General features: G+C 36.6%; 1 protein-coding gene across 1 annotated transcript in view; it reads left to right on the forward strand.

Annotated features, from left to right (window-relative positions):
- PRPF40A (pre-mRNA processing factor 40 homolog A) overlaps positions 1-11,691 on the forward strand; it is a 26,116-nt gene that overhangs the window by 4,897 nt on the left and 9,528 nt on the right. Inside the window, exons 3-14 of the mRNA XM_027695790.1 lie at positions 417-497; positions 2,779-2,809; positions 3,262-3,284; positions 4,070-4,147; positions 4,244-4,354; positions 4,941-5,061; positions 6,150-6,174; positions 7,466-7,762; positions 9,386-9,494; positions 9,658-9,722; positions 10,798-10,962; positions 11,247-11,355. Coding sequence (XP_027551591.1) covers positions 417-497; positions 2,779-2,809; positions 3,262-3,284; positions 4,070-4,147; positions 4,244-4,354; positions 4,941-5,061; positions 6,150-6,174; positions 7,466-7,762; positions 9,386-9,494; positions 9,658-9,722; positions 10,798-10,962; positions 11,247-11,355 — 1,215 coding nt within the window. The remainder of the gene's footprint in view (positions 1-416; positions 498-2,778; positions 2,810-3,261; positions 3,285-4,069; positions 4,148-4,243; positions 4,355-4,940; positions 5,062-6,149; positions 6,175-7,465; positions 7,763-9,385; positions 9,495-9,657; positions 9,723-10,797; positions 10,963-11,246; positions 11,356-11,691) is intronic.

Consider the following 11,691-nt stretch of genomic DNA (forward strand, 5'->3'; position numbering starts at 1 on the left):
TTTTATTTTGGAGCCTGTGACATGTTCTTCCCAATAAGAATATTCCTATTTTATTTTGAAATCTGAGGACATTCCTAATATGAATATTCCTGTTTTATTTTGGCACCTGTGACATGTTATTCCCAATAGGAATATTCCTATTTTATTTTGAAATCTGAGGACATTCCTAGTAAGAATATTCCTATTTTATTTTGGAGTCAGTGACATGTTCTTCCCAATATAAACATTCCTATTTTATGGGAATGTCGTGAAAGGAATCAGAATCCTCCAAACTTTTGTTGCCTAAAAGACTCATTTGCTTGTTTTTTTTTTAATTAAAAACTAATATCAAATAATGGCTTTTAAATAACAATAAAACTCTTTGTATTTTATATTGAAATATCATTAAATATGTCCAAAATTCCCTTGGATTGCAGATGCCTGGAATGATGCAGTCGGTGATGCCTGGAATGATGATGTCCCACATGTCCCAGGCTGCCATGCAGCCCACAGTTCCTGTGAGTTTCAACTTTAATTCCCTCATTTTTAAACCTTTTCCAGCTTTTCCAAGGCCTTTCCTGGCTCTCAGGCTTTATTTCCTTTAATTGGAAAATGAAACTTCCCATTTGGAAGCTGTTGCTCCTTGCAGGGATGTTTGATCCAACTTTTTAATTGGAAAAAAAAATAAGATTAATTGTTAAAAATAAGATTAATTGTTAAAAATAAGATTAATTGTTAATAATAAGATTAATTGTTAAAAATAAGATTAATTGTTAAAAATAAGATTAATTGTTAAAAATAAGATTAATTGTTAAAAATAAGATTAACTGTAAAAAATCCAAGATTTCTGGGAGAGGTAGAGCTGGTGAGATTTATTGTCTTGAGAATTTTCATCAGTCTTTTAATTCCTCCTCTTTTTTTTTTCCCTGGATTCTGCTTCCAGTTTGGAGCTGGAACTCTTCCCACCATAAACTTTACTTGGGAAGAGGACTAATTGTCTGACCAATATATCATAAAATAGATTTTTATCTCTTAAATCATATAAAAAAATCTATAAATGGTCTCTAAAAAAATCTATAAATAAAATCTTTCTATTTAAATTTATTCAATTTAACTATTGAATATATTTTAATCTCTTGTAAATAGATTTTTTTTTTGCAAAAGTTTATGAAGTTCAACACATTGAGCAAAGTTGCTGAAATTCCTGGAATTTAAAAAAATAAAGAAGATTTTTGGGTGGAAATGGTGAACTCCAAATGAAGTATCTGAAGTGAAAAGTAAATTTCTTTCCTAGGAACATAATTTTAATTCAAATTAACTGCAGGAAATCCATTTAAAACCAATTGCAGCCACTTAAATTTAGAAAGAAATTATTTGATATTTTCTTTCCATGCAGATTTTTATATCCCTGTCAAACTCTGGAATTTCCTGGAGCACAAACCCTTTTGTGGGTTATTTTAACATTTAAATTGGTTAATAATCCACTTGGTTTTCTCAGTGAGAGTTTGTTGAAAGAGAGATTTAATTAATCTGCTGAATATTTTTGTGTGACCAGAAGTAACTGTGGCATCCAGAGGATTTAAGGAATTAAAATCCAGAGGATTGAAAGTTAAAAGTTCACAAAGATACAAAATAAATAAAGTTAGGAATGGGATGTAACACCCCCTGGACCAGCAGTAAAATTACCCTAATTTTCAATTTTAATGTGTAATTTTATATATTTTGCAAAGAAGGCAGATCATGTGAATTTATAATACTGGACTAGGAATGAATTTTGATGGAATTAAGGCTGGAAATGTGGGATTTAGGAGGAAAAGGGCATGATTTTACCACTTCCTAATTGAAATAATTTGTAGATGAGAAAAAAATCCTGTAAATGCCCCTTGATGAACTTTGAGATATTGACCTGTTATAATTTTGGTGTCAAATTTAATGTGAATTAATTAATTTAGTTAATTTAATTTTTTTGGAGGATTTTTAGGGATGTCTGGAATGTTGCAGCCAAGGATGGAGGTTTTCCAGACCATCCCTCACTCTGGTTTGGGATCTCCTGCTTCCAGAAAGCTGATTAGAAACGGTGCAATTCCTAAAAATTAGGATTTTTAGCGCCTGATTAATGCTCTTAATTCCATTAGAATGGAATTTGGGAAAGTAAAGGCCCAGGGAAAGGGAATGTTGGAAGGATTCCCTGTGGAGACACAAATTGCTCTGTGGTTTCCTGGCAGTTTTTGTGCTCAGGGACATATTTAAAAGCATTTAAAAGGTGTGAAGAATTCCCCTGGTTTAGTCCTGTTGGATAAAATCCAATATAATGGATCCAGTGGGATTTATTTTCACTTTTTAAACCAATTTTTCTCTTTGTTTCTTGAGGAGCATTGAAATAAAACAAGTGTGGAGTGAAAATAAAGCCTGGCCAAAGCTAAATCCGCGAGCTCTGGTTTAACCTACAAGGAAAGAAATTGGGAAAACTCTTGGAATTCTGAGCATCTTTTTCCTCAGTTTGAAAGAATTCCAGGAAGAGCATCTGGAAGAGCTCCAGACTCAGGAATGCACCACTAACACACCCAGAGGCTGCTGGCACAGAATTACCCCAGCAAGCTCCTAATGATGTCCCTAATTGCTCATTTAAGGAGCAGGGATAATTAAGAGGGTGAGGGCAAGGTAGGAATCCCTATTTCAGGAATTTAGGGAGCATTTTGTGGCAGGAAGCACTAGTTTGGGGTGGATATATATTGTATTTCTGGGTGATTTAATTCCATTTACACTCAGTAATGAAGTGTCTGTTGCTTGTTTCTGCAGCCAGGGGTGAACAGTATGGATGCACAAGTAGGTGAGTATCAAAAACCTCTTTTTAATTTCAAATATTTGACCAAAATTAGCTGAAATATCAACAATTTTTTGATATTTGTAAATTTAATTTAACTTTTCAGCGACTGAGCTCTTTTCATTGCTTCCCAGGACATTATTTTCTTTCACACCTCAATTAATACACAGAAAAACGAAGCAACCAAACCCTTTCTAATTTCTGGTTTTGTTTATTTTAATTAATACACAGAAAAACGAAGCAACCAAACCCTTTTTAATTTCTGTGTGTTTATTTTAATTAATACACAGAAAAACAAAGCAACCAAACCCTTTCTAATTTCTGTGTGTTTATTTTAATTAATACACAGAAAAACAAAACAACCAACCCCTTTTTAATTTCTATGTGTTTATTTTAATTAATACACAGAAAAATGAAACAACCCAACCCTTTCTAATTTCTGTGTGTTTATTTTTCAGGTGTAACCCCTCCTGGAACTCAGGTATGTGAGGACCCCAATTCCAGAAGGTTGGAATGGTTTGGAGGTTTCAAAGGACACCTTGGCTCCTATTTTTCCTCTCAGACAGAGCTTTTTTTTTTTTTATTTATTTGACTGTCAGTCTGTAATTAATGCAGATGGTTCAATTAGGGGGTTTCTGTTATATCCTTAATTTCTGAGCATTGAAATGTGTTTGGTTTAGTTCTCCTGGAAACAAATCCCTTCCCTCTCTTTTCCATCTCCTCTCCTCCTCCCAAATTTTTCACTGTTGCCTGAAATCTGGGACCCCTGTCCCAGCTTAATTAAATATAGATGATAATCAATATTATTTCCATGAGATTTGCAGTTGGACTGTAAGGAATTCCAGTTCCCTGTGGCCACATCCCATCAGTGATCCAGGCTGGATGGGAACAGCCGGTTCTTCTCCCGGTCCTGATTTCAGGGAGTTCATATAAAAACTGTCCATGGGAAGCTGCAGGAAGCTCTTGAGGAGTTAAATGGGAATTCAGGAAGGTCTTCAGGAGTTAAATGGGAATGGGGTTTGCTCCTGGAACTTTGACCTGGGAGTTGTTGGAGTTTGACCACTTCACTTTCGCTTTCTGGTGGCTTTGGAATGAGGAACTGGAACGACTCAACAGCTCCAGTCCCAAAACAAAGCACTTTGTTGCAAGCAACACTGCCTTAAAGTGTGCTTTGGGCTGCTGAACACTGGGTAAATTCAGTGTATTTAAATTCAGGTGAAAACCAAGTTATCCAGGATTTTCAGAGCTCTTTTGTTTCATTCCCAGACAACCCATCCCGTGGTCTCCACGGTCCAGCAAACAGCCACCACCACCAGCTCTGCCACTGAGGATCACTCCAAGCAGGTTTGGCTGCTTTCCACTTGTGTTTCCCCCTTTTTCCTGGCTTTTGACACCATCCTGGTCACCAATCCTTGTTCATATTATTCCTGATTTCCCTAGAAATCCACGTGGACAGAGCACAAATCTCCCGATGGAAGAACTTATTACTACAACACCGAGACAAAGCAGTCGACATGGGAGAAGCCAGATGATCTCAAAACACCTGCTGAGGTGACCTAAAATCAGATTATCAGATTAAAAGGACTGTCCTGGGTGGTGGTGTGGGAACACAAGGATTTCTGAGCATCACTCATGCAGGAGAAGGGCTCTGCCAAGGGATTTATTCCCAACGGGAGCAAACTCTTCAAAGAAGAGTCGTTGCCAAAATGTTCTTGTCCTGCTCTTTATGTTGATGTTACAAAGTAGAAAAAACTCTTCAGTCCTCCTCATTTTTAGATAATTTTTTTCTTATTAAAAATATGTCATTTCTTATTATTTAGATAAGTAATGGAGAATCTCAGGATGATTTGGGGGGAAGGGACCTTAAAGCTTATCCCAGAGACACCTTCCTCTATCCCAGGTTGCTCCAGCCTGGCCTTGGACACTTCCAGGGATCCAGGGGCAGCCACAGCTTCTCTGGGCAACCTCCCAGCCAGGAATTCCTTCCCAATATCCCATCTATCCCTGCCCTCTGGCAGTTTAAAACCATCACCCCTTGTCCTGTCACTCTGCCCATATAAAAAATCCCCCTCCCTCCTTTTTATAAGCTGTTTATTTGCTTTATTTTGATTTATGGATTGTGCTTTCTCTCCATTAGCAACTGTTGTCCAAGTGTCCGTGGAAAGAGTATAAATCAGATTCTGGGAAGCCTTACTATTACAATTCCCAAACCAAGGAATCCCGCTGGGCCAAACCCAAAGAGCTCGAGGATCTTGAAGGTAAAGTTACCCCCAAAAAAAAGGGGTCCAAGCACAGCAGTCAGACCTCAGTTAGTGACTTAATTACTGAAATGAGCTCTTTGGAGTAGAGTTAATGCATCTGAGATGTCTGTGGAGCAAATATATATATATATATTTATATATTTATTTATTTATTTATTTATATATTTACATACATATTTAATATATTTATATTTAATATATTTTATATATAAATATAAAATAGATATATTTTTTATATATATTATATACCTGAACAAAGCCTTGCTTTTATATATAAAAATATATATTTATATAAAAATATATTATATTTATATATTATATTTTTATATTTATATATTATATATTAATATAAAGTATATTCATATATTTATGATATTTATATATTTATATGATATTATATTTATATATAAATATATATTTATATCAAATATATATATTTTTATATATAAAAGCAAGGCTTTGTTCAGGTATCATTTTGGCTTTCATTTTTGGCAGTAATTATTTTGAGAAATTCAAGTGGCAAAAATATTGGGAATTTTTCGTATATATAGGTAATATAGAGATTTATTAATATATAGATAATATATTGCTTTTCTGTGTGTATAATATATATATAAAGGCAGTGACTCCTTTTATACAAATGTCATCTGATGCTCCCATTTTTCACTTTTACCATGGTTTTATTTGGGATTGTGAGGGGATAAAGTAGCTACAAAATCAACTGGGAAAGAAATAAGTGTTTAAAAAAGAATAAACAGCAGTGATTTAGATAGATCCTCCTGGGTTTTTTATTCTGTTTGATAATCCTGATTTTCTGTTCTTTCAACTCCTCTTTTAAAGTTGAAATAGTGATTTTAAACCAAGAAGTTTTTCTTTGTGTGCCCTAATTTTTCTTGAATGGGTTTGGTTGAGTCTGAATTGATTTTACTCTCTAAAGGGCACAAATAATCAAATTATTGATAGTAACAAAAATATTTAAAGCTGTGCTTTATTGAATCAGTAATTGTCTTGCAGGACCTTTTTATCATGTGCATATAAATTATTTCCAAGCTATATTTTAATTGTTTTTCCCCTTTCTCCTCCAGCAATGATTAAAGCTGAAGAAAACAGGTATGTTTTTAATATTATCCTAATTTTTTGCCTGTTGCTTAAAGATGGACTCTGGCCTTGAAATCTTCAAACATTCTCCTTGCATTTCATTCCAATATATATAAATAATATATAAATTTTATACATAAATAATACATATTAAGCCTCAAATAATGTATTCTGGGTGGCTATAAATAGGAGGATGGACCTCCACAGATCCAGAGTTTGAGCAAAGCTTTTACTTGGAGCTGATTGTTTTGTGCTTTTCTGAGGGCCTTGAACCCTTTTCTGAGAGCCCTTAAAACCCTTTTCTGAGAGCCCTTAAAACCCTTTTCTGAGAGCCCTTAAAACTCTTTTCTGAGAGCCCTTAAAACCCTTTTCTGAGAGCTTTTAAAATCCTTTTCCAAGGGCCTTTAACCCTTTTCTGAGGACCTTTAAACCCCTTTTTTAAGTCTTTAAAACCCTTTTCTGAGAACCTTTAACCCTTTTTTGAGAGTCTTTAACCCTTTTCTGAGAGTCTTTAAAACCTTTTTTTGAGAGTGTTTAAAACCCTTTTCCGGGGGCCTTTAAAACCCCTTTTTGAGAGCTTTTAAAGCCCTTTTCTGAGAACCTTTAAAACCTTTTTCCAAGAGCCTTTAACCGTTTTCTGAGAGCCTTTAAAACCTTTTTTTGAGAGTGTTTAAAACCCTTTTCTGAGAGCTTTTAAAACCCTTTTCTGAGGGCCTTTAAACCCCTTTCTTAAAAGCCTTTAAAACCCTTTTTAAAAAGCCTTTAAAACCCTTTTCTGAGGGCCTTTAAAACCCTTTTTTAAAAGCCTTTAAAACCTTTTTCTGAGAACCTTAAAACCCTTTTCTGAGAGCTTTTAAAACCCTTTTCTGAGGGCCTTTAAACCCCTTTCTTAAAAGCCTTTAAACCCCTTTCTTAAAAGCCTTTAAAACCCTTTCTTAAAAGCCTTTAAAACCCTTTTTTAAAAGCCTTTAAAACCCTTTTTAAAAAGCCTTTAAAACCCTTTTTTAAAAGCCTTTAAAACCCTTTTTTAAAAGCCTTTAAAACCCTTTTTTAAAAGCCTTTAAAACCCTTTTCTGAGGGCCCTTTTCTGAGGGCTTTTAAACCCTTTTCTGAGGACCTTGAACCCTTTTCTGAGAACCTTTAACCCTTTTCTGAGGACCTTGAACCCTTTTCCGCGTCTTCATCTAACCCTAAACCTCTGATTTCATACTTCATTAACTCCCTTCACTTAATTAACCTCTGAGTTTCCCCTGACTGCTGGAGTTATGAGTGACAGTGGGGGTGTTTTTTTTGGTTCCCCCAGCGCAAAGCCCGAGGATTCCGGTGCATCCGCAGCAGCTCCGGCCGCCTCCACGGATGCTCCGAGCGGAGCCGGTGCAGCCCCCACGACCGAAACCACCCCGGCAGCCACGGCTGCTCCCACTGGAGCTGCTCCAGAGGGGGAAGCTGCTCCAGCTGCTGCAGGAGGGGAAGCTGAGGGTGCTGGGACAGCCCAGGCCGAGGAGCAGGGCCAAGGAAGCGCCGCTCCCGGAGCGCAGGAGGGGACGGGGGACGCGGCCACCGGCACCGAGGACGCGGCCAAGCAGGAGGCAACGGGAGAGTGAGTGGGGTCATGGCACAGGGGGGGTGGTGGAAGCTCCAGGGGAGGTGGTGCAAGTTGGATATTAGGGAGAAATCCTTCCCTGGGAGGGTGGGGAGGCCCTGGCACAGGTTGCCCAGAGAAGCTGTGGCTGCCCCTGGATCCCTGGGAGTGTCCAAGGCCAGGTTGGAGCAACCTGGGCTAGTGGAAGGTGTCAGGGTTGGAACTGAAGGAGCTTTAAGGTCCCTTCCAACCCAAACCATTCCGTGACTCCATGATCCCAAACACCAAGGTGTTATCCCAAACCTGTGGCACATCTTAAAGCAAGTTCTTGGAGGACATTGGAGGACAAGGGAGAGTGGATTTAAGATGAAGAAGGGCAGGTGTGGATGAGGGATTAGGAAGAAATCCTTGGCTGGGAGGGTTGGGAGGCCCTGGCCCAGGTTGCCCAGAGAAACTGTGGCTGCCTCTGGATCCCTGGGAGTGTCCAAGGGCAGGTTGGAGCAACCTGGGCTGGTGGAAGGTGTCAGGGTTGGAACTGAAGGAGCCATTCCGTGACTCCATGATCCCAAACACCAAGGTCTTATCCCAAACCCGTGGCACATCTTAAAGCAAGTTCTTGGAGGACATTGTTTTAATGTAGGACAAGGGGGAGTGGATTTAAGAAGAAGGAGAGCAGATGTGGATTAGGGATTAGGAAGAAATCCTTGGCTGGGAGGGTGAGGAGACCCTGTTCCAGGTTGGGCAGAGAAGCTGTGGCTGCCCCTGGATCCCTGGAAGTGTCCAAGGCCAGGTTGGAGCAACCCGGGCTGGTGGAAGGTGTTGGAACAAGATGACCTTTAAGTTCCCTTCCACCCTAAATCATTCCATGATAAATTGTGAAGCTTTGCTGCATTTTTATTTCTTCTGGGATCTGGTTTATCTTCAGTTGAGGGTCACCAGGCTCCTTAACATGAATGTGAGTCAATGGCACCACAGCATAATAATGAGTGAGAAAGAGAGGAAGAATTATTTATTAAATCTATTTTTAGAAAATTAACTCCCCTTGCCAACCCTCTCCCAAAGCTCTTAAACCCTACAGAGCATCAATGACATGAAAATTCCATAAATTTTTCAATAGCTGGAAGAATTTCCCATTAAATACTTACCCTTTATGATCCTTTTCCATAGATCTGGGCACTTGGTTATCAGTAGAAGAAAATGAAATACTAAATAGATCTTTGTTTGTTCCAGCAGAAGTGGGACCCTTTCTTAATTAATAATGAAGAATTGATTATGTGGGGAATTACAGCTTATGATTTTTATCATTCAAACAACAAAAAAGAAATGCTGAGGGGGATTGCAGGCAGCAGGAGATCATTAAGGACATTTTTAGGCATATATAATATAAGAATATTCCAGCATTATATTTTTATGAGTGATTTCTAGATAACTTGAGCAGGCAATTGCATCAGGGAAATATTGATCTGAAATAATTTGCTTTTTTTGATGAGTTCTGTGAGGAAAAGCCTTGTCCAAACTGGATTTATCAGTGTTTGAGCTGCTGTTTAAAAAACTCATTCTATCTAATTATAGTTATTTAGGACTCTTCAGTGGCTCTAACTTAGAAAAAACTTAAATAATAAAATGCTTTTTTGTTTCTAGTGCTGCTTCAAAGAAGGAGGACGACGATGCCCAACCAGTTAAAAAAACCTACACCTGGAACACGAAGGAAGAAGCAAAACAAGCATTTAAAGAACTGTTAAAAGAAAAGGTATTTTGGCCAATTCTTAATGTTTTCTTGAGCTACAAAACCTGCATTTACCGGGTTTTTTTTGTTTTTTTTTTTTTTTTAACCTAAGGGCTGCTTTTTAAGGAATTTCACAGTGGAATGCTGATTCCAAAGCTAATTATTCCATGATTTCTTGTCTTCCCAGCGAGTCCCATCCAATGCTTCTTGGGAGCAGGCCATGAAGATGATCATCAACGATCCCAGATACAGGTACTGCTCAATCCTTCCCTCCTCAAATCCTCCCCAGACACCATTCCAGGGAGTTGGACAATCAAAAATTAGGAATATTGGTGCCTTTGGGAACGTGTGGCTGTGTCAGGGAACTTTGTTCCTTCCCTGCATGAAGAAGTGCTGAATTTTTCCTTTGGAGAAGATGTGGGAGTTGGTATTTTCTGCTGTTTATATCATTTTTTTTGGAATAAAAGTGCACATTTGTAATGATGGAGCTGAAGACTCTCTGGGTTACTTTGGGAATGAGTGGCTGCTACAAACGTTGGCAGAAAAGTGGTTGATAATTATGATTAAAATATTATTTTAATGTGAAATGTGTAAATGCAGCACAACAGTAACTTGGGTTTTATTGTTAACTGCTTTTATTAGAAAGTGCTGCTTTTTTCAATGATCTTCCACTAATCCTGAGGGAATGATGGTGGTGACTGGACATTTATATTATATTATTATATATTATATATTATTATATTTCTATTATTATATTACATGATATATATTATATATTATTATATTTCTATTATATTACTCTATATATATTACATATTATTGTATTTCAGTTATTATATTACACTATATATATTATATATTATTATATTTCTGTTATTATATTACATTATATATTATTATATTTCTATTATTTTATACTATATATATTACATATTATATTTCTATTATATTACACTGTATATATTACATGTTATTGTATTTCTATTATTATATTACATTATATTATATATTATATATTATTATATTTCTATTATTTTACACTATATATATTACATATATTTCTATTATATTACACTATATTATATATTATATTTCTATTATTATATTACACTATATTATATATATTATATATTGTTATATTTCTATTATTATATTATATCTAATATTATATTATTATGTTATTGTATTATATATATTATATATTTAATTTTGTCTCAAAATCTGGATTATTCAGATTTGCTGCCTTTCACTTCTTTAGGTTTGTTTCTCTTATTTAATCCTTTTGTATAAATGACAGAATTATTCTCTTTTTTTCTCTGCTCTGAAGTGCTCTGGCCAAACTAAGTGAGAAAAAACAAGCTTTTAATGCTTACAAAGTTCAGACAGAAAAGGAAGAGAAAGAAGAGGCGAGATCCAAGTACAAAGAAGCCAAAGAATCCTTCCAGCGTTTCCTGGAGAACCACGAGAAGATGACATCCACCACCAGATACAAGTAAGGGATGCTGGGACAGGAGAAAAATTCAGGAGAAAAGTCCTGCTGGGATGGGAGGATGGGCAGTGGCATCAGCTTTGATTTGAAACTCTTCCCTTCCTTTATAAAAGATAAAAAAAGGTGTCACAGAAAAAAAAATCCCAAGGGGGAAAATCAGGGAGACATCCTACAAAAGTGCTCCTGCTCCTCACAGAGTTCATTGGTGTTGTGGGATGATGGGATTTAATAAGATTAACATTTAATAATAATGTTAATAATTAATGGGGTGCTTTGCCTGGGCCCAGGAAAGCTGAGCAGATGTTTGGGGAGATGGAGGTGTGGAATGCCATATCCGAGCGGGATCGCCTGGAAATCTATGAGGATGTCTTGTTTTTCCTCTCCAAGAAGGAGAAGGTAACTTCCCTCTTAATTTATCTTGTTATCTTAATTAATTTAAACCTCTGGTGGACCACATGAACCCCTGGTTTGAGGGTTATGGCAGATAAAGAGCAGTTTCTTTGAAAGGTCTTTGTTTTTATAGGGATAAATTCTGCTGAATTTACCAGATGTTTGATTTTTAGGATGATCTGAATAAATTCAAAGATTATTTTATTTTTATTTCTAAGCTGCTCTGAATCACTGAAACAATAATAATACATAAAAATTGTGTAGGTCCAGGTTGTGGTGTGTCCAAGACCAGCTTGGGTGAGGCCAGTGGAAGGTATTTGATTTTTAGGATGATCTGAATAA

This window comes from Neopelma chrysocephalum, unplaced genomic scaffold (genome assembly GCF_003984885.1).
Source record: "Neopelma chrysocephalum unplaced genomic scaffold, ASM398488v2 Primary Assembly neopelma1_103b, whole genome shotgun sequence".
NCBI classification, from domain to species: domain Eukaryota; kingdom Metazoa; phylum Chordata; class Aves; order Passeriformes; family Pipridae; genus Neopelma; species Neopelma chrysocephalum.